The following is a 23,719-nucleotide window of genomic DNA, read 5'->3' as shown; positions in this document are numbered from 1 at the left end:
AGCACCTGATATATCAAACAAGGTAAAAGTACAATACCAAGCCCCCACTTAAACAACTTGTTTTTTTTTCTATTTACCCCCCCCCCCCCCCCCACACCCCCCCCCCCCCCACACACACACACTATTCTGCTTAACTCCAAACCCGTTTTGTAACGAGGTCACCAAAGGTTTCAGTTTTCTGACAGAAAGAGCTTGCTAAGCAGTCTTTGACATTTCACAATCGTTTCACATGAAATCTGCAATGTTAAACAAAAACCTTTTAAGGAAACTCTGCAGGGTGCAGGTCCTTGCATAACCATATCACAACCATATAATTATATAAAGTAAAAAAGCTGTGCAGCTTTTAGGTGTTCTTGAGTCTCTTCATTTGAGTATTTAACCTGATCTTTTCTTTGTTTTCTGGTCTTTTGAAACAGCTTCAAATAACTGTCGCAGCAGTGCAAGGAAGGAAGCGCTTTTGAAATGAATAATAACATTTCAGCTTCAGTCTATGATATGCTGTCATTATATCTTAAATCACTCTATCTCGCTTGAATCTGCATTTTACAAAGCGGGTAAACTTTGTAAAAGGTGATAGGCTTCAGTGTGATTCTAAATGTTTTCCCAGAAGTCTTGCAGCTGCTGTCTTACTGTAATCTATTACACAAGCTAATAAGGAAGCTGTGCCAGAAGGTGCTTTGCTGATGGGATAGACAGAGGAGGCTTTGAAGCGTGGTTTAGGTCATTCTTGCATTATCGTACTCCCTAAACGAACAGCACAGAGCACACCCATGAAGAATGGAAAACATGCAGGTCATTTGATGTGCTAAACAAGGATAAAGTTAAAGTTTTACTGTAATATAGATATAATTATTTGAGTATTAGCAGTTAAACTTTATCTCATCATTGCTACTTTGTGGCTATCCATGGAGGACCGATACAGGTTTGATTTTCCACCACGCCCTCTACACCTAGAGAAAGGTGTTTGTGTTTTTAAATTCTCTTATAGTCTTGATTTGTTCCACTGTTTCATGTAGAAAGTAATTTTATGACATTATATAGAGATATTAACTTCAAATTGATACACATGATTTCTTTTTTCCATGATGTGATCAGAATATCTAAAATACCCGCTGAATATTTGATCCTGTTTTGTGCGTCTTTGTTCTTTATGAGCTTATAAAAAGCTGCAGGAATGTAGATTCAAAGGTCAGACTCTTTTATGACAGGTGAACTCTGAACTTTACAAGTTGAGATTCTAGGTGACAAGTGCCAATGTGCAACCCTTTTGCTTTATATTACTTCTAATTATAACATAAACTTTATAAACTTTGGACCATAAACCTTAGGGTATTTAGTGTGGCTCAGATTCAAGTTTCCAGATAGAGCCAGCACACTTGATGGAGGCATGTTCTATCTAAAGTGCAAACAAACCTCTCACCCTGATCTAATCTGACTCCAAAAATCCCCTAACCATATAAAATCTTCATGGCTGACATTGTGATAAAATGTGTGAAGCGTAAGCACCATGAAACCAAAGACACGAGACCCTCTGATCCTCCTTCACCTGTGGTTATCGCCCCATGAGCATGACGGCACACACAGCCACCAAACAAGCTGCTCCCTTTTGAGCCGAGTGCCAGACAACACTGACTCTTTGAGTCCAATCACAGAGACCAACTGAGACTTGTCTCAGACCAAATGCCAAGTATCCCGAAGGCATCTTGCACATTGCAGTTACTCTTATGATGAAGAGAAAAGCCTTGAATACACTCTTTGCACACATTTGTACTGTGATGTTCAACACGTGCTGCCTCTCCACAACTGCCTGGTATTCCTGGCTCTAATAATAAAACCATGAAATAATTGCTCACGTACATGCAGTACGATTGAGGCTCTTTTAGCTGCACATTCAGATGGTAAATAGACAGTATTTCAGACTATATTTTTTTCAGACTTGCAGACAAAGTGCTGTTTTTCTGATCGTAGCTTTTAAAAACCTTCCAATTCAATTTTGTTTTTGTAGCAATAATTCATAAGAGTTGCTTTCAGGTAAGAGGATCAGATCAGTCAATCAATCCACTTTGAACAGCAGTTGGTGACAGTGGGATGAAGAACTCCCATTTAACAGAAAGAGATCTCCAGCAGAGGCAGACTTGTGAAGGGCCAGCCATCTATAACAACTGATTGGAGGGTGAGGGCAAAGAAAAGAGAACAAATGGATCATTGAATAAATGACATTAATTGATTTTCTTAATGAATATGTCTAAACACAGGAGGAGTGATGATGTTTCTCCATTTCACAGCTTTATTTGCAAGTGTTAAACGATGCCTATTTTAGAATGGAATCACAACTGGAGGATAGCCGGGTAACAAACTGTAGGTAAAAATGAGGCCTTTCATATGATAGAACCTGTTTTAACCAGCAGCCCATCTCATATGGTGATGTGACCCTTGAAATGCACTTTTTGAATCTTCCTTCAGTGCATATCAGAAACTGGATCGAACATCCAGAGCACCAAAGCTTGTTTCTGTTACTCCATCTCACAGCCATTATACATCATTGCTGTTTAATGTTTATGTTATAGCCCATTATTTTGATGCTTCGATTTATGGTAACGATTGGAGTGAGTGTAAGACTTTTTTTCTCCCTGATTTTTAAAGCGATTGAAATCTTTTTTTTCTGTCCTGACCTTTTTCATATGGATAAATCATGTACTTATTAACTTATAAAGGACTAGATCTCTAGAAGTGGTAAACTTTTACCTACTCTTGTTTGGGTATAGTAGCTATATAATATGTAAAAGTTTAGATTTGAGATATTTAATAGTTTGTTACATATGGCACAGGGAGTGTAAGCATTTACGCAGATGGTACTTATATTCCCCTTTGTTTTAATTTGACTTTGAATTTGTTTTCTTGATATGAAAGTATCCACAGAATAAACCAAGATAAAACAAGAATCTAAGGCTCAAAAATACTCAAAGTTTGAATGAAAAAGTGGAACATTTCAAGCCACCCCCGTATACTTCTGTGAGTTAGATATGCAAGAGTTATTGCATAGAAAATGTGCTTATTTAGAGGTGGCAACATTTGTTTTAAGACTTTGTTGATTTTAATTGAACTGACCACTTAAGAAATTGATTCAAAAAACTCAGACTGAGTCGTTTTGACGAAGTTGCAGAGTGATGATTTAAGTTTTGCTTCAACCGCACTGTAATAGGAGACGTTTGTGTTTCTGCCACGCTCAGCACGTTTTCATGCTGAGCTCTCCTTTTAGTTCGGTTCAGTGAGAATCATCAGTGCTCAGCATCGGCTCATATTCAAATTGTGAGCACTTTCGGATCTTTAAATTGTGTTTCGGCTCCGCTACCCAAACGACAGATACGGGAAATCTGTCACAGCTCATGCAGTAACTCTACAGTGTAGCAGATATGTATGAATAATAATCTGTTCTCACGTTAATAGTTTATCTAAGTGTTTGAACGATGAGTATTATTTCAGTGATTTCATTAACTATGTAATTACACTTGGTGCCACTTGCAACATTTTCTCCCATCAAGTGAGAAAGACAGGTGTTCCCTTGTCTGTGAAGTATAGGGGGCACACTGGCTGGCCACAAAACAGGAGAAACAAACTACGTCCCACAAATTTGCCACCTTAATCTTCAATAACAACTGAAGCTAGACAGGACTAACGCAACACTTCCCAGCACTTAATGGTTAAAAGAGAGGGCGAAGCACTTGTTGCTAGAGCTATATGTACTTTTCCACAAATGATCTTGATGCTGCTCTGCTGTGGCAAACGGGTGTGGTAACCTGGAACAGAGAGGGAGGGAGGGAGAGCAGCTCTCTTCTAAGAAGAGGCTAAAAGGTCAGTGGACATAACAACAGTTAAGAAACTCATTATTCTCACTTCTGAGTAAAACCCCCTGTTATAACCTCTGAGATGGTGGATTTGAACCCATGACCTTGTTAATATGATGCAACAGTTCTAACCACTGCTCCACTATTGCTCAGTGTCAGTGTGCTGTTTTATTAATTTCCCCCAACTACATGATGTTCATCTTACACCATTTTCACACACCTTCAAACGGAGACGCAACAAAAGAAAAAGAAAAAAAGTTTTAAATAGAGATTAAAAATATCAGCCGCTGTCCGTTTTAAGCCTTTTCTACAACTTTTTGGAGGCTCTCTGAGCAGATTTCTTGTAAGTGGAAGACGATCATAGTTTCTGTGGGCGACTGTGCCAACAAAAACTGGTTGTCAAGCAAACATTAACCTTATGTTCTTTTAGCAGATCAGATGTCAGCAGCCTGGCTCCACCCTTATGAATAAACTGAGTGTCATTATCATAGCTGCTTTTATTGCTTTTAGCTGCTGTGTCTGTGTTTACTTGTTGTCTGCCAGCATGACCATGACCCTGTACAGACTGAATTAGTGTTTCCAAAAAAAGGGGGGAAATAACACAATTACAGTATTTTTAATACTGTAAATGTAACTTGAAGCGTTACGTTCTTATAATAAAGGACAGACTGTAGAAGATGAAATGAAAGTATCATTAAACCTTTGAAGGATACTTAAGATGCATTCCAATATGGATTCAGTTTAAAAGGAAGTCATTCTGCTCATTTCCAGAGTAGCTTTGCAAGATTCACAACTCAAAGTAAATTATCAATTTAGTATTATTTATCTCATAATTTTATTGAATCCTTAGTTTAGTATTTTAAGCCAACTTTCTTCTGATCGACTGGCTCTCACTATCATAAGATAGAACAGAAAATGGTTGGAACTAGTGAGTGTCCTTGACTCACTCCATAAATTAGGTGTTGAGAAGGAAAAACAAATTATGCCCACTTTAATGGATAGTCTATGTGTGCTACACAACTTCTGGGGCTGCATAGCAAAGATGGTGTTAAAAACATGTTTGCAATCCATTTTTTTGCTCCTAGCATAGATAAATAACAGAAGAAGAAGAAAGCTATAATGGGTGCACAATGCCAAAAGCTGGACTTTTCCCTCTAACGGCCACTTGAGGCTGGCTCCAAAAGTGAGTCAATGCCCAGACTTGCGTGTTTAAATGTCCAAATTTTGCAGCATGCAACACCAAATGCTTTAGATCTCTGACCAGTTTATATTTAGGCTTGAGCTACAACTGGTATGAAATTGTTACAAAATGGGAAATGGCAGATTACACGGTCACTCATCATTGAAATGATACCATCCCTGGAATTTATTGTCTGCAAACATGGAAGCATTCAATTCATTGAGGATTCACCATCCAGTTTAATTTTGTCATTCATGGAAGTGGGAATACTGTGGAACTCATCTGGCAATTAGCATGGCTTGCTGAAGTATAAAAGAACATTAATCCAAAATTTCAACTTCTCTCATAAATACATAGGGGTAATTATCATTTTTTTTTAAGTAACTTGCCCTCTGAAGTACATTTAGTCGAGCAAGTGTTACCAAGAACAAAGCACTTTTGTTTTTAGCTATACAACCATAACCTGCATGTTATGGTTGCCAAAATTTTACAACAGCACAGTTTTTAAAACACCGTTCGTCTATTGTGGCATGACTCAAGAGCTGAGACATGAAGACGTGAGGAAACCATCTGAGATCATTTCATGATATGAGCAGGAAACCCCCCCCCCAAAAAAAAAAAACAAACACACACAGTGGGGTGACCAGGATAGATTTGTGGTCATTTTTGGGCAGCATACACAAAAAATACAGGACTATTTAATCCCCTAAACCACCAATGACTACAACATTTGGAATGCAGCTAGTGATGGAAAGGATATTTGGTGTATCCAACTGTTTTTCCTTATTTGTGAAAATAGGGTTTACAAATGTAGCATAATTTGAACTGTGTATTACTACCTGCGCAGAGGAAATGCCCTTCAAAACAAAGGGCAGTGCAAAGTTACATTCAAAAACTTAAAATATCTGCACCAAAATGCCCCCCCCCTCCCTCTTTCAGTTATATGATGCACAGCCAACCATGAACTAAGAGCTACCTCATACCTCCACCACTGGAAAAGACATCAATGCATTACCAGTCCAATAAATGGAAGGGGAAAAAAAACAAAACAAAAAAAACAAAAAACAAAAACAAAAAACAAACAAACCTCAAGATTTCATTCAGTGTTTATTTTTAACGAAATATACAGTTTTGTTCAGAACTCATATACAAAATTTACACAAAAACATGAATAACTTAATCATAACAAAAAGAAACTTACAGACGAGTATAATGGAGTTTTATTACACCATGGAGCAACATTAGGAAGGAAACAATGAACAATGGCCCTAAATCTACCTAACTTGTTCTTAAGTAATCATTTTTTGCTAGAAATTCAGTCCACACACACACACACACACACACACACACACACACACACACACACACACACACACACACACACACACACACACACACACACACACCAATGCTGCACTAACACATCTCAGAAAATGTGAAAAGAAAGAAAAATAAAAAGTGGCTCTGATGAAACACAAGAGAGGAAGCAGAACTTATTTCCTCATCTTCTTTCACCCAGTGTGAAAGAACTTTTCAGTGAGTCACATTCAACAGATGTTACAGTGATGTTCATCTACTGCTTCACAGTGGATTTAAAGCCATTTCAGGTGATGGCGGTCACCTGCAAGGCAGTTTTCATGTTTACATGAGGAAAACAAAACAAAACGTTTTAATGTGTATTTTATGAGTTTTTAATGAACTTTACTAAATTTAGTTGGCTTTAGATTTAAAGTAGCCCTTTGTGGCACTGGATCTCTGCCATTTTACCATTCGGAGTAATACTGTTTCAAGTTTGTGTGCCAGTTCACGTGCAAAAAAGGCAGAAATAATTAAGGCTGAGACGCATCAGACATCAACAACTGACAGGCCTGTGCAGACACGGCTGAAACATGCGTCAAAGAGGATCGATCTGCTCCGAGTTAACCTTGGCTCCCTTTCACAAGCGGCACTTCAATCATTGACGGCAGTGCGAGCCCCCCGAAGGCAAACATGAGTAGCAAGGCCGCGTCCCAAGCCCGAGCCATGTTTGAGGCTACTGACGGGCCTTCAGCCAATATTTACATGGCAAATAAAAATCGTGTAAGAGTGGTAAGGAGGAATGTTTTTACTGTTAAAGGCTTGTTCCAGTCAGGCAGCGCCATCCCAAGTCAAAATACCAACTTTAGGAAGCAAATGCCTAAGGAGGGATCGAACAGATGTGCACAAAACCACAACACCGCCCCACAACTTCACGAGTTTGGAGTCTGTTCACAAAGACGTTTGTTCTAGGACGCATGTGTAGCAGAGTACAGTCATATCTGTTTCTTACAGTCAAAATAAATTGAAATCTCAGACACAGCAATAAGATTTGGCCCTTCATTTTTTTTAAGACATGCTTGGCTCAGATTATATAAAGAACAATGTGCACTGGGATGAACTTTGGTCTATCCTCACTTGGTGGAATTGTGCAACGGGAAACATAAACCCACGTAGCCACTGAATAAAAGCTACCCTTTCCTTCATTTGAATAAATATATTAAAAACCAAAACAAAACACCAATATGGTGATTATAAATACATGAAAATACAGGAAATCAGAAGAAATCCCATGTGAAAGTAGAAAAAAACAAAACAAAGAAATACTTGCTTCTTTGGACATGACAAAATGTTGCTTAGAGTTTTTCCAAACCGTATAAAACAAAGAAACAGATCAGTCGTTAAATACTCCTGGGGTTATGTGTCACGTACTTTGCAGTTCAGATTCAGCAAGACAAAGAACACGTGCTCAAGAGTTTGATTTGAAATTTGATCTTGACTTCTCATGATCAGACCCCTTCAAAGTGCAATGCAACTTTCCTCTCAAACACTTCACATTACAATGCTTCACGTGTGTTGCCTTCACGTGTCAGGAGTCTGTGTTTTCCTCCTTTGCATATTCCTCTACCAGTTTCTCGTACGAGTGGCTGTGTTCTGAACCGTCACTCGTGAAGACAGATCCTTCGGACTCGGAGCTTTGCTCCTCCTTGGAGTTCGTCTCAATGTTTTCGTCGCACGTGGTGATTGAGAGTTTTGCTTTAGAATCGTCGTCGTCGTCCTCGAGCTCCTCAGAGTTATTGCTGAGGAAGTTCTCCTCGTCGATAAAGGTGATGTTGGCATTTTGGAACATTAGAGAATGGTACTCCTTGGAGTCCCACGCCCTGTGACCGACTGATACACATTCTCTCTCTCCTCCATTCTCCAGATTCACATCCTTGTCAAGCTGGTTCTCAAACATTTGATCATGGTTTAGTTCTAGGTCACCCTCCACCTGATCTTCCTTTAGCAGTAAACCATTGTCTGAGCCCAGGAGGTAGTTCTTAGACTTAGAAAATGCAACAGTGACGCAGTCACTAAAGCTATAGCGCCTCTTTTGACGTGGCGAGCGGTCCAGGCTGAGGATGGTATGGCCGTTAAACATAGGAGCATCGGTGCAACTCTTCGAGCGACCGATCTCTTTAGAGTTACAGACCGTTTTGCTGCCATCTTTTTTGTTGCCAATCTGTTTAATCAGGTCATTGTAGCCTTCCTTCTTCTTGGACAAGAAGCTGAAAATGTTGACATCATTCAGAGTGGGAGGCGAAGTAGGGGAAACTTTGTTAGACTCTTTGTAGTGGCGGAGCTCTTCGAGAGATAGCTTGCGCAGCTTGCGGCGTTTCTTCAGGGCTTTGTGGGCTTCAATCACCATCCGAACTTTCCAGTTAAAGAACAAAGAAAGCCAGGCCAAGCCTAGATAAATCCAAACCTCCACAAAGTAACGATACAGAGGTGGATATTGTTTGTTTGGATCCACACCTGCATGGACAAAGAACAGTGTGAGTGATTTGCATTGAAGTTCAAGGTCATCAAGAGGCACCTTTTACTATACTAACTTAACTGTCTAAATTTTAGAAGCCAGCTTACCTGCCACCATGTCTCCAAATCCAATTGTGGTCAAGGTAACAAATGAGAAGTACAAGCCATCAATGTAACTCCAACCCTCCTGAGACATGAAGACTAAAGGCGGGAGGACTAAATGGATTAGGACACCCCAAAGAAGAAAGATAGCCGTGCAGGTAAACTGAGATTTCCTCTGGAGGGAAGAAAAAAAAAAAAAGTTACTTCAGCTAAACAACAGATTAAAGTACTTTTCAAAGAAATTAAAGAAGGGAGTGAGGGGGAAAAAAAAAAAAAAAAAAAGGAGTATCAGCATACCAGTGATAGGCCTTTTTTGGTTAAAAATAGGCCCAGGTGCTTGGCTCTACCGCCAAAAAACTTCCCCAGTTCACTGATCCAGGTAAGACACAAAGGCACACCAAACAGGCCATAGAAGATGCAAAACACACGTCCTGCTGATGTTTTCGGAGAAATGTTCCCATAGCCTTAAGAGAGAGAGAGAGAGAGAGAGAGGGGGGTAAAAAACAAACAAAAAAACCCCCCAAAACAACCTCCATTGTATTATACAAATAAGTGGCTCATGATCAAATCTGCAAAACTATGCGGACTGACTACCGTCAGAGTTACAACATCTGATACTCCTGTTGGCTAATTTGTAAATAATTTGTTTTTCTGATTTATCTTTGAATTTACTTTTATTATCATTCCTAACAGCATGCTTACATTTGGACAACCTATTGGTTCCTGACTACTCCCTGAAATGTCCTGCGTTGTATAATCAGAAAACAAGAGGCCATTTAATGCAACATGCAAAGATAATTTAAGAGGATTTGAGAGTCCTACATTAGAGGTAAGCAAGTTATAAAAGACTCCAAGACGCCACTTGAGCATCTCTTACAATTTGAAGATAAGCACACTGTTGAAACGTATAAAAATGCATGATGTAATGTTACTTTCAAGCAAACAATTTTACTGTTCACATCTGAATGGATTGTAAGTTGCTCTGTTGCCTCCAAGAGCTTTTGGACTAAATTCTGTGTAATGGAATCCAAAGGATGTGAAGCTTTTAGGTTTGTTCCCAAGTGTCTCTTCCACTTACAGCTTCAACAGTGAGCAACACTTCACTAATCACAAATGCGAACAAACATTCAGCTCCCGGGACAACACGAAGTCCTTAAAAGGACAACACTAAAAACATAGATTTTGCTAAAATGTTAGCTAGCATCTGCCCTACCAACTCAGCTGCCCATTTTCCAGTCACCAAAAGCTTGCTGGCTCACGATATCACCAGCAAAAGAAAAAGCATATCCGAGTGGAAACACTAGTTGACTAGTTTGCCAAATTACTTCAATATTTAACTCTACAGTACTGATTTTAGAAATCACGTAATGGCACAAAACAAAGAAAAGCAACTAAAACTGGCTTTCTACAGCAAACTGTTACCCATCAATCTGTTACTTGGCTACATAATCACAAAACCGATCTGGTGTCATTAATAACTGTCCTCTAAGTTTACACGGTGCTCCTTTAAGATTAAATTTGAGTGTAAATATAAAGACATTTAAAATATAAAAACCACCAAGAGCCCAGCTCTAAAGTGATCCTGCATCAGTTTTATAAATCCAGCTGTCAAACATCCAGAAGAACTTACCGATGGTGGTAATAACTGTAGCGGCAAAGATAACGGCATTTGGCCAGTTCCAGTTATTGAAAGTCTTATTGCCTGTTATTGTGACCCCTTGGCCTGCAGCATCTGACACCACCTGGGGACAATAAACATAGACTGTGCATGAGAAAAGGCTGGACTTTGTCTTAGAGAGAATTAAAGACAGAACAACAGATGGGTGCTATCAACTAGCATTTAGAAAACAGTCCACCGAGCTCAGTACAAGAACGCAGGAAGTGCATCCTGTGCAACCTGCGTTTCTTCTAGCACATCCTTCCTGTGATATGCTGACAGTATCTAGAGTACTACTGATGAGCTGAAACGTCACTCTGGCACCCTTGAGACTCATCTTTAACCTGAGGGCTTCTAAGTCTAAGCCTTTGCTTACTTTGGTAGAGAAACAGGAAGGCAAGCACTGCAAACCTAAACACCCATTTCATAATCGCATGATTATGCAGCATTAAAAAGATCAGGTAGTTTGAAAGCAGTTCTTTTGTTGGACTGTTTTTCCTTTTCCCAAGACCCAAAAACCCGGTTTAACCAAGTTATGTGTGGAATATGTCAGCCAACTCTTTCAATGACATTTTGAAATCCAGATGAGGCAAAAGGCGCTTAATCAATCATCCCCAACCATACGTGTCCATCCGCAACCACAACAAAAACTGAATTTTTCCTCCTGGGAATTAGCAAACACCCAACCATGTGTGCCGGGACAATGCACTACCCCACGCTCTCTCTCCCCGAGGGCTGAAAAGGGGGGAAATGTGCAGGCGTTGGCAAAATTCACATAAGCCCTCAAGTCCTGAAAGATGCTTGGTTCTCTAATAATAACAGGCCTGTTACAGTTCTCCTCTGTAATTACCAGAACAAGGGGAGGCCAGTCTTTTGTCTTCTGAAACAACACAGTTGGACTGTTGGGCTTTAGGATGACAGCGGTGATGACCAAGTTTGTTTTCAATCCATGACTAGAAATTAAAGAGGAAAAACCTCAGTCGTTTGCTGTTCGCTTACGCACTTTTGCCAATCCTCCCAGCAACCCAGCACATCTAATGACTGCTTACATTTATATGCATGAGGTAAACTACTTATTGGCCATGTTGAGGCTTAAATTTTGCTTGCATAAAACTGATTACAGGAACTGCAACTGCATGTACCAGATGATCAGAGCAAGCATCTAACTTAGAGAATAATCTACCTGCATAAAAGAAAGAAAATGTAGTATTGTATCTAGGGATGGGTACCGGTGTCTGACATAAACGGTAGTAACCAGACCGAAAAGCAGCGCACATTTCGGTGCTTTATTTCGGTGCTTTTTTTTCCTGAGCTGTGATACACTTCTAGCCAATCATTTTACGTTTCCCAGGATAGTAGGCGGGTCCAGGTACGTACGTTCAGTTAGAGCAGAGCTACAGATTAAAAATGTCCAAGGCGAAGCGGTCAAAAGTCTGGTTGTACTTCACAGCAAAAGATGCAAACTCAGCAGCCTGCAACAAGTGCTTTAAGCTGATACTGTGATACTGTCAAAGGAGGTAACACCTCGAAACTGATGAAACACCTGGCGACGCATAGCGTTTTTTTTTTTAAAAGCCGAGAAATGCGCCGTATTTGATAGCTTGCTGCGAGACCTCACACTGTGCACGTCGGGTGGGTTGCCAGTTATCGGACCCGGAGCAACATCCCCCAAAAACCCGAAGAATAGAGTCCTGGCCCCTAGCCCTGCCAGTGTAGCAGAAATGATGACGGATGATGATGCAGCAGCAGCCGTTCTTCTCTGCGTGAGTAGCTAAATGTTGTTCGTGTGTAATTTACGTTGAGTAGGCTAACCACGTTATTACATTAATGCATGTAAGGTGAACTAGCAAACATCATCATAGCTACATGCGGCTGTCTTCTTGTTTGATGGCAGATACTCCCTTCACCCTGGCCAAAAAGGCTAAAATGACCAAAGAAAAAGTGGGAAACAGCTGAACATGAGAGGTTTTTGGACAAAGTTTGTGTTTTTTTTCCATTGTTTAAGCACTGCTTCCAGCCAAGAGTGATACCATATATGCCCCATAGCTGCAGAAAAGGCACACATTGTTATCTTTTTACAAAAACAAAACAAAACAGCTGAACATGGGAGGTTTTTGGACAAAGTTTGTGTTCTCCATTCTTTAAGCACCGGTTCGAGCACCGTTTAAGCACCGGCACAGTTTCAAAAGTAGCGATTTGGCACCGGTATCGGATAAAACCTAAACGATACCCATCCCTAATTGTATCAGACTCCTCTTGGTTAGAGGTAGGAAAAAGAGTTTAGGATCTAAGAGGATTTTTAGAATATGTGTCACAGATAAACAGGCTAATTGGCTGGATATAAACAATGTTTGGTCAAGTCTACGGTCAGCCTTTTTTTGGGCACGTATAAAAATATGCTAATTCCATCATCCTTTTTATTTTGCTGACCTTGAGTGGAGAGCTGTACACCTACACTCGCGTGCGACTACAGTGCGATCCATTTTTCTTTCACTTTTGTCCACTTTTTCCCCCACAATCAAAGGATCCCTAAAAGTTTGAGGATTTTGAATTTTTGCATGCATTGCACATCCATGCTTGTGCAACATATCCCCAATCGCTGCACTGTCGGCAAAAAAAACTAGAAAGTTTTAACACATGTTAAAAAGCTATTACGCAAGCTGCCAGGGTGGAGAGATCTATGTACAGATCTCCTCTCTCGATGAACAAAACAGGTGGCACCGAAACCAGCAAGCTGAGGAACCTGAATAAGATGAAGGATGCTTTGCAGCCTCTAAATGAACAGATGGGAAAAACACATGGTATTAGCTAGCTTACCAGGCATGTGAATCATGTTAGAAAGTGTAACAGAGACTCCCACATAGGTGCTTTGTTCCACAGTACTACTCACTAATCTTTTCAAAGGCTGTGTCATAGAGTGTATTAAAAAAAATGCACCTATTCAGCTGATCAACAAAGGTCTCTTTAACCTTATAAATTCTAGATACAGATATAACGTGTCATCTTCTAGATGATGACGACGACTCTCCAAGAATCTAATATGCGCAACAAACACAGCTCTAATCTGAGCAATGCACTTTTTAGACCTGAAAAACCTGTCTGGTTTTTGTTCTTTGTCAGACTTTGATAGCTTGGGCTGCTTTAATGCAGAGTGATGGCATTTCTAATAACACAGCTAACTTTCTGGAAATCATGGTGGATATTTAATCTCAAGATGAAGCAATAAATAATAAGCGATTCGTTCATTACTCTGAAACTGATGTGAACTCTTCACCTCATTCTCGCATTATACAGAAGATCTGAGGATGTTCATAGTCTGTCTGGCAGATATACATGGCTCAAGTTTAGCACATATAAAGCTACTGATTCACCTGAATGGAATGAGCACAGCAAAGGCTGACGCATGGAAGCAAGTACCACATACCTCCGGTGTATGTCAGTCAAATAGAAAATGTGATGACATCTAAAATTAAAGCAGACTGAAAATGCAAGTCTTCAAATTTCTTGTGTTTCCACAACTAAACTTTCTCTCGAACAAGCTCTGCAGAGCTAAAAGTCCGTGAAAGGTTAAAAGGTCAGCCAGAGGCCACCTCAGGTCACTAATGAGCATGAGGAATGAGCAAAAAGCACAAAAGTGTGTTTGTGTCAAAACGGGACCAAACAAGCTCAGGAGGAAGCTGTTAAACTGGCTTCATCACATGTCTGCCACTGTCCAAATAGTAGCTAAACCACACAGATTAAACTCCCACGGGGCAGCTTATTTTGCAAATAAAGTGATCACAGAATGTAAAGTTTATTTATAAAACGTTTATCTCTAAATGCACAAATTTAAAAAAAAAAAAAAAGAAAAAAAAAAGGGTAAAATAAAAAGAAATTTGGCAAATCTTGTTAAGCAAACTACATTTTCCCCAATTTGCACACAGAGCACATGACAAATTAAATGAGGGAAAATGAATAAAATGCTGCTTTCAATAAAATGAACCACACAAAGACTTCACTGCATTACTGGACTATAACATTAATGACAGCAAGATGCTTGTAACTTTAAGCAGGTTTAACATGCTTTAACGCCTCTCTATCATGATAAAGTTTTATGTGAGGAATTCTGAATGGCACACTTTTAGTTAGGTCGGAATCAAAGACCGCTTATTAATTAGAGAAAGAACAAACAAATTTAACTACTGTGGAGTTGGGCAATATCTTCAAATCTTCCAAATGGAGATCTGTGTGCGACCGCTCTCCCCACTGCCTCATTCACAAAATGAGAGAGAGAGGAAAATAAATCAAAAAAAATCCAAAAAAAAAAAAAAATCCACCCCTTGCCAGAACCGTTTTCACATAACAAACAAACAAAAACCCATGGCCCAGAATCAGCCCATGGACCATCCTAATCCAGCCCCCTGAACACCCAAAAGAAGGAGTGAAACAACTCCACCTCAATAAAAGAAAAGAAAAAGAAATGCAGCTTTATGTTAATGCATCTTGAGCTGATGGATGTAATAAGTCTGTATTCAACTCCATTTCAACTGAAAGTAGCCCAGTTATATGCAAACAAGCGCTTTCTGTAATGAGCAACCACACCTTGACTTTAATGACAGAACTATTGAAAGCATTAGAGTGCATCGTTTTACGTCACAATATACAAATAACTAACATTACCATTTGTGTCTCTCACGTAAAGTTCCCGGACCAATTATCTGTTTCACCAAAATTAGAGAAGAGCATAATTCTGTGTCTCACGTTTTCAGTGTGCCATTTTTTTTGTTTGTAATTCAGAGCTACAATCTTGTCCACTGAAAAGACAGAGATGAAATCTTTAAATATTTCAAATTACACCACTGTGTCACAAAAAAAAAAGTAAAAACAAACAACCCAGCCCAACACTAACACTCATCACACACACATCGCATGACAGAACACAGTTCACTCCTCTACTAAAAGCTCCTTTCATTTCTGTATAACTAACTGAAGGTTTACCACTCTGCTGCAGGACACAGATAACAAAAATAACAGTTAAGAAAAAAAAAAAAAAAAAAAAAACCCTCCACAATGACAAACTGTTATCAGGACAGCGGCAGCTCAACATGCCACTCCAGCTCTTCTGTGTTTTTCCACTTTCAGTACAACAGAAGCAAACAGCAGTGTACAAAAGCCCTTTCTGAGCTGCAATTAATGAAGAAACTGAAGCTCTTCTGTCTCATTATGTATTTATTCCTGAGGAAGAGGCAGATAAGCTGCAAACAATGCATCTGAGTAACAGTACTGACATCTGACTGCATGTACGGTACTGCAACCAAAGATCCAAGCATGAGGAAAAACAACAACAACGTCTTCAAACTTTTTTAGGATAAATGAAGTAACAGTAAAGGAAAAAAAGGACTATCCATCTTTTTCATGGATTTAATGAATGTATAAAAAGGGGAATAAAATTGTAAGCCAGTAAAAGTGAAAAGATTTTTATATCCAAGATGGTGAAATCAAGATTTGTGAGTGGTTGCTTTGAATTAGGTTGTTACCATCACATGAAGCAGGCTTGCTTTACTGACACCACAGTGCGTTCTTTATTATCCAATTTATTGAGTTTATTAGTATTTAAGTAAATTAAACCAGGCTCACTGAAGGTTCAGAGGAAACAGGCCTTATCTGGAGAGAGGCTGCACTGACCTAAATGCTGAATCAGCATGTACAGACACTGTATAGTATGTGCCGTTATCTGGATAAACGCTACAGATTATTTAATCCTTGCTTCAGCAGGGTTTCCCCATGCTATTACTGCACAACACAACCCTCAAACCTTAATGTACAAATTTCTGTTGAACTACTCTGCTTGCCCACATTTTCTTTCAGATATCCTGGTGAAACGGCAGGTTTTCATATTAAACATGGCCAAAGTTTAAAAAATAAATAAATAAAAAATAAAAAATTTGGTCCCACTGGCACCTCTGTCCATGTACACAAACAGATCCCATTTCCACGAGATGTTATGATGCTGTGCTTCATTAGAGAATGAATACTGTATTTGTTAGAGCACTAGATAATCACATGTTTTGATTTTGTTTTTGAATGAGTCCGGACTCCATATTTTTGGCCCTAATGTTAGTCAGCGCAAACAACTACCAACTTTATGTCACACTTGAAAATGTACAAATATTTAAGACTCAAGGCTCCTTTAGATCAGTGTCTACAACTAATCATGTGCTCACCCATGATGGAGAACAATCCTGGCTTTAATTGGGACTCAGCTCAGTTTAACCTCCTGGAGACTAATGTATGAGTTTTGAAGAGCACCTAAAGGGAGTCACCGACACCCTACAGAAACTTACAGGGCCGCACCCTGTGATTTCTTCACTTTCCAAAATGAGGAACCAAGTCTTGGTTATCACAAGTCAGTGACCGGTGGACAACATTTCCAGGCACATGACAAAATAAGCTGTCCCCAAAAACAGAGAGCCACTTCTCTTTTCTGCTTCTTTTGAATTTCTTGCCAAACGCGTGAAAGCAGGACTGGGCGATATATCGAGTTTTTAAATATATCTTTATATTTTTATTTGAGATATAACAATATAGTTTAAATCGATAGTCTATGTTACGTCATAATTATACTTGTGGAGACGCAAGTTTGCTTCTCTTTCGTCTACTTTTGTCTCTCCCACACACGGGGGCTGCAAGGCCTAAAATCCTTTCATTTTCTCAAAAATCGACAGCGAGCCTTATGTATGAATTCTGGTTGTGCTTACTGACCTCGAACCGATTTTATGTGGTGCTCAGCAATCTGTCAAAAAATGTTTTAGTACGACTTTGGTAAGCTGCGAAGTCGCACCACTTGATGGATTGTCGGAGCATTACGGCTATCGTAGTCAGGAGCCTCGTGGAGTGATACGTACTGTGCTTCAACGTAATATTACTGTATTGTGTGCATATACGGACCACAAATGGCACCTGTAAGAGACATGGTTGCAAAGAGGATTTCAAACTCAAGGCTGTCAGTCACACAGTAGAACTTGGGAACAGAGCAGCTGCGAAATCGGTCTTTGTTATTATGCTCAGCGTCTTTTAGTTTAGATTTAACTGCACAGTTCTGAGTTTTTTGTTATGCACAAAAACATTATTTTATTTATGGAGCATTATTATTTAATAAATGCTGATAATTTATTTCTGAGTAATTTTTTTCATGTACATCTACACTGTATGTTAATAAAAGTGCCTGTGTGAGATCTGGGACACAGCTTTGACTAAGAACTCTTTTTGTTCTTACTTTATGGCTTTAAAAAATAAATATCAAGACAACGTATATCGTCCTACGTGAAAGCGCTAAAAACGTCTTGTTCAGACTCAAATTTCTTTCTTTAAAAGTTCAAAAAAAAAAAAAAAAAGACACCCCCCCCCCAAACTAAAAATACCAATTTTCTTAGCAAGAAAAAGAGAAAAACAAACAAACAAACAAACAAACAAAAAAAAAAAAAAACAACTTTCCATCAGAGACTCAAAAATACTTAAATCTTAAAATATATGTTAGTGAATTTGCTAGTGTGGATGGCTGTGTGCCTGCCAGTTTCTTTTAAAACTCGGACTCATCCATGGAGAGACTGCACTTTAAAGCACCAACTACACATGCATTCTTCAAGTGGACTTCAAAGAGTGACCACTGGTCTGGTTATCTGCAGTTTTCCATGTTTACAACAGAGCATAATCCCACCTTAGACTGAAGGTTAACCTGGCAACGCAGCAGATAATCAGAGGATACAAGCACTACAATTTTCCAAGATCATTTAAAGTCATTTTACTGCAGAATTCTAACCACACAGAGTTTGAGTGGAGTGTTTTTTTTTCCCCTTCTTTTTTTTGGGGGGGGGGGGGGGGATTGTGGGGAGTCAGATTTATAGCGTCAGTTTATTTTACTCATGCCAATGGGAGTAACAACTGAGCTGTACCTCTTACCAAACTATTTAGGGGCTTCTGAGTAATGAAAGACTTCTAAAAACATGACTTAACACCAAAGCCGTTCCAGTCTGGATGATTTCATCTCAAGATAAATTTTCTTCCAAGAGATGTTACATACCTTAAAAATGGCTGACTTCTTGATTTTTTTTTTCAGAAGGCTAAAAAGAAAAGGCCTAAAATTGTTACCTGTTGTGCTACATAGTACAGTTTGAAGTGATCGAGAAGCCATCTCAGTGTATATGATAGGCAGGATAATGATGACGTAACTGGTTAAAATCTGCAGACTGTACATAAAAGATGGATATAGCCACTGAGATGTAACCGACTGGTTTGAGAAGGCAGGTTTTGAAACATCGAGCTGAGGGTGACAAGTAAGGTGTGAACCTGCCTGGCAAACTAAAAGATATTCATATGGTAGCAAACTGTCAATCTCAAGTTAGCACTGTCATAAATCACATCCTCTTGACGATAATGTGATCTAAACTTAATATCACATCGTATTGCATAAGACTTCAAACTTGCAAGCCTGTAGATTCATTTAGCTAATTTTCTCAGACTTTTGTACAATATGATTTTTGTTTACACCCGTACGTTACCCCCTGGGTGGCCATTAGGAAGAATGCTGATTGACCACATTACGGCACTGGATTCATTTTGCAGACCAAGAATATGCATCACACTTTTTAAAAACTTTAACACTTATTTAATATTGTGTGCACAGGCCTCAGGGCTACACATGGAAATTGTACATCTTTTCTCTTACTAGATTAGTGTATAGTGGTGATGAAGAATACAACAAAATGTGCTTCTATTTGTGCCATAATTGCTTAAAGATAAAAACCAAACCCGAGCAAATAAAACACCACTTGCTGCAAATGCAGCTCAGAACACTTTTTACCTGCATGTGTAAATTTCAGCTCCTCCTCCTCTTGTTTATTCTGGGCTGTAACAGAAAGCACGCTGCTTCCACTTCTCTTATAACAGCTACTGCTTTCAGGAAACTTCAGTCGTTTTTGTGGGAGAGATAATGTTCACCCCCCCCCCCGCTGAACTTTTAGCAGCCTCTCAAGAGCCAACTTTGATGGGCCATAAAATCCAATCTGCAAACTGTGACCACTTCAAGGCTCCTGCAGTTAATAGTAAAACTCCTTGTTAATAAAACAGAACTTTTACAATAGTGTTACAGTCTCTCGTTAAGCTTGCTTACATTTGATTTAATCGTTAATGAGCTGGGCAGAGTTTCCACAGTGGAAATCTAATAGAATCTGCTTCTTAAAAAAAATCTTGTTATTAAAATGACTGTAATGCTTTTGCAGCAGGTGTTTCAGCAAACAGCAACAGAGAAAACATAATACCACAAGAGGAGAACAACTGTCTGCGCAGCTGGGGGAACATGTCAATGTGACCCCCCACCCACACCCACACACACACACACACACACACACACACACACACACACCATGTTGCCTAAGACTTCAGAGAGAAAACAGAAGCAGGAGTCATTTCTGCTGCAGCTGAGCAGCTACTAACACCAAATAAACTTCTCACTCTCAGCTGATTTATAGCAGCAGCTGCTGCTGAAAGGGAAACTGCCAAAATCTCTCAGCCATATTATTCTCAACTACATTCATATGCAGATTTGGCCGCTTCAGGGGTTTTGGCTGTTTGAGACTCTTTCAACTGCCCACAAAGAAGCAGAAGGAGGAGAGGGGGGGGAGAATCCCCCCAATACTGGAAGGGGGGGGGGGGGGTAGAAACAGGTTGAGACATGTTCCAAGTGCAAAATGTGAGAAACAGGACCCAGATACCATCTAAATTTTCACCTCTGGCAGATGGTGAGGCTTCTCTCCTTTCTCTGATGCGTCCCAGAAAACAATGAATGCCTGGCCCAAATATGGGAGTATTCTGTGGCCTTTATTGATGCTCCCAACTCTGAAATAATCTGAGAGATTATATCGGCCACTTGTTGGGTGTGTTGGCACTCAGGATGCGTCAGGCCCTTCCACCCCTTTCCTGCACTGAAACAGAGCTGAAAGTGCCACAAGTAGCCTGAATATGTCCCAAATATGACTGCTATGGATTGTGATAAAGCATGTAATGATGATAAAACATACTTTGAGCATTCATTTTCACACAGCACAAATTCATTCACAGTTTAGCTCATCTAAAGTGTCAAGATGACAAAAGGAGAAGCTTTGGTCTTCAAGATCCTTCTAGAAGAAGTGCGTTTCTGCAGGTGATCCTTTGGAAGGACTTCTAACGCTGGGAGCATTGCATGCCAAGAAAAGGTGTCAGTTGGTGGCTTCAGCTCACCATCAACCCCTGCCCAGCTGCCTTGCTGTTCTCATGAGGAGCACGAGTTCAGTCTTATAACCCATGCTGAGCCAGCATGGGTTATTCCCAGTTTTGGGGGGCCCAAATGCAATTAATGAAAAATCCATTTTAATCGATGAAGTTGGATCTTTGGCTGATTCAAGGAAGCTAGAAAACTGCAAATACGGGCCAAACAGTTTGTTTCAGCACTCTTCTTCTCCAGTGTAGGACTTCCCTCCAAGTTCAGATTCAACAAATGGAAACCAAAAGGTCATAAAGCTCTGACAGTCAAAGTAAATGAACAAACAGCATTGCGTGGGGCAAACAAACAAAAAAATTACATGATTGTTGACATATTGTGGTCATTCCATGCTGACGGGGGAAACCACAGAGGTCAGTGGCCCCGGTTTTTTGGTAAAGAAACTGCCACTGTGACAAGAAAGTAAATGGAACAACAAGTACTGCAGATTTTAAGATCTGAGGTCACAGATTAGGACATCCACACCCACATAATCACTGCTTTAGATACACTGTCACGTTTACAAGTAATAAAATAATTATCCTAATCATTAGGCATGGACAACAGGACGCCAGCAAAGATAAGACGGTTTGATGATAATTATTACATGAGTTCTGGTCCTGTAAATTTTAAGATTGGGGGCATGTAAACAGTTAAAGCTAAGTTATCTCTCCTGCTAAGCTTTTTCCCTGCATCAATTTCTCGTGGAAATTTGTTGCTTTATGATTTATAAAGGACTAAAAATAGGCACCGTTTAGTAGTGAATTTATATATTAGTGAAACTGCGCGAGCCAGTCTGACAGCAGCTGGTTAATCAGGCCAGGAGGTTTGTGTCGTAAAAGCTTACAAACCAGCTGGGGCTCAATAAACACTCAAGTGTCCAGTGCCTTCCAGTAAAACTAAACAGGAAGTTATCTTCATGCAGCTGTGAAACACAGAATGAAACGTTTGAATGAAGATGTCCATACCTCCAATATTCTGTCCAAATCCCCCCCGGACAAGCACGGATATTTCTCCAATATTTTGTCCTTCTGGGCATTGTACTGCTTTACAGCCTGGTTCCAGTTGGGCTCCTCTAGCACCTGAAAAATGGCTGCCCCGATGGACAGGTAAAAAATGATGGCAGAGGTCAACAAGGGACCTTTATCTACCATACTTCTGCACAAAGGCTCGGAGAGCGCGCGGGACGGGGGAAAAAGACAGAGGGAGGGGGGCAGATAAGAGCAGGAACCGAAACTATGCAGAGCTCATACTCTGCAAGTTTACCAAAAGTTTCCCAGAAAGACCAGCTGACAGCATCGGGCTCCGGACAGGGAAAGCTTTAAAAAAGCGCTTCAAAAAGCTCGTTGAGCGTGCGCGCGCGTGGAGCTGCAGGAGTAGTAATGTGTCCACGTGCGCAACCAGTGGTAAACTGAGCGCTGAGAGCAGCAGACTGCAAATGAAGAACAACGGGACCGAGCACCGCCCACGAGTGAACCACTCTGAAATCCGCTTCCTTCTTTCCCTGTTTTCTTTTCCTACAGGTGCACTCCTGAACACCGTTTACACATCCAAACCTCTTTAAATCGCAGAAGCTTCAGTCAAAAAGAATGAAAATTTTTAAGAGATCACCAGAGCAGGGGCGTTTCCACGTTTTTTTTCGTCTTTTTTTGTAACAGGGTGGCCAAGAGCAAGGGAGGAAGGGGCCCCACAGGAAATTAGTGTGGAAAATTGGTGTAGAAAAAGTCTGGCTACGATTTTCAGGGTCGCCTGCAGGCCCAGGTCCTCACACAGATGGTTTTATTCAGTGTCAGGTTATTATGTATTTTATTTTATGTATTTAATGTCAATTTCATTGGCATTTCCTGTTTTCATTGTCCTACTTGTGGCAATGCCAATAGATACCTCATACATTGTATTGTGGTAAGCACCAAAACACCTAGAAGATTCAAACCCAGGGCCTTTCTGTTCCGGTTGCTTTGGACTCTGAATGTGGTACAATTCACAGTCGTGAAGTCAGCTTGTTCCGACAGTTATTATAGTAAACTAAGTAAAAGAAAATTGATTCAATTCAATTCAAAATTATGCTAAAAAATAACAATTAACCATTAATTAAAACCACACCGTGCACTTGCAAAACAAGCTAAATAAAATAGAAATAAACAGTTAATGTCTTAGTTTTAGAATTTCTGAATGGGATCAGATTCTTCAGGTTTTACTACATCCATCTACATATGACAGATGCACGCACTTTGCCTTCAAAATAAAAGTCCTCAATTGGTTTCAGCGTTAACATTGAAAAAGAGCCAGAATTCTAAATAATAATGTGTATAAGTAATAAGAAGAAGAAGTAAAAGAAAATAGCTCTTTAAACACAGTTAATGTGGCCTTTGTTATAACATTGTTTGGCTCACTATCTATGCCTACATTCCATCCAGTTAAAGATTACTTATTTAATCCATTTATACAGACAGTTTGGTAGGAATTTACATGGATAGAGTGATGTAATTGTCATGACAAGTTCAAGTTAAATAAGCTTTCTGTCACAATACCATAGACTTAAATATACATCCCAAACCTTTATAAAATACAGAAACTGATGAATGATCTCCCCCACAGGCTATCAATTTTGCAAAAGGGCAGTGTTTGAAATAGCTGATTTGTATTCCAGAACATGAATTTCCCATCCTTATTTTTATGCCATCTCCATGTGCACAAAATTTATTTTCCATTTTTTAAGCATTAAAAAAAGTCCGCATTTGGAGAGTGGTTGGGCTAGTGTTGGAGTGAGTTATTTAGCAACCGCAGACCCAACTTTTACACTTCATTTGAATTTTTTTAATCTGTCATTCATTAAAATATGTGACTCCGTT

At 39.7% G+C, this 23,719-nt stretch overlaps 1 protein-coding gene across 1 annotated transcript; it reads right to left on the bottom strand.

Moving 5' to 3' along the window:
• Positions 1 to 6,115: 6,115 nt before the first annotated feature.
• Positions 6,116 to 22,411, bottom strand: kcnk5a (potassium channel, subfamily K, member 5a). The gene is made up of 5 exons (XM_004539907.5): positions 21,836 to 22,411; positions 10,568 to 10,679; positions 9,235 to 9,401; positions 8,944 to 9,112; positions 6,116 to 8,835 (listed from the first exon to the last, which is right to left on the bottom strand). Exons 1-5 carry the CDS (start codon positions 22,019 to 22,021, stop codon positions 7,910 to 7,912), a joined length of 1,560 nt encoding a protein of 519 aa, XP_004539964.3. The 5' UTR covers positions 22,022 to 22,411; the 3' UTR covers positions 6,116 to 7,909.
• Positions 22,412 to 23,719: the final 1,308 nt, after the last annotated feature.

Source organism: Maylandia zebra, linkage group LG19 (genome assembly GCF_041146795.1).
Source record: "Maylandia zebra isolate NMK-2024a linkage group LG19, Mzebra_GT3a, whole genome shotgun sequence".
In the NCBI taxonomy this organism is placed as follows: Eukaryota; Metazoa; Chordata; class Actinopteri; order Cichliformes; family Cichlidae; genus Maylandia; species Maylandia zebra.
The sequence above is the reverse complement of the archived record's forward strand: the minus strand, read 5'-3'. Positions and strand labels throughout refer to the sequence as shown.

What these genes read in the sequence shown, in the direction of transcription:
- kcnk5a (XM_004539907.5), bottom strand. Translation starts at nt 22,021, where the DNA reads ATGGTAGATAAAGGTCCCTTGTTGACCTCTGCCATCATTTTTTACCTG. An exon ending in ATTTGGACAGAATATTGGAG is followed by an intron (nt 10,680 to 21,835) that starts GTATGGACATCT and finishes TATTGTCCCCAG; the next exon opens with GTGGTGTCAGATGCTGCAGG. An exon ending in TACAGTTATTACCACCATCG is followed by an intron (nt 9,402 to 10,567) that starts GTAAGTTCTTCT and finishes CTCTCTCTTAAG; the next exon opens with GCTATGGGAACATTTCTCCG.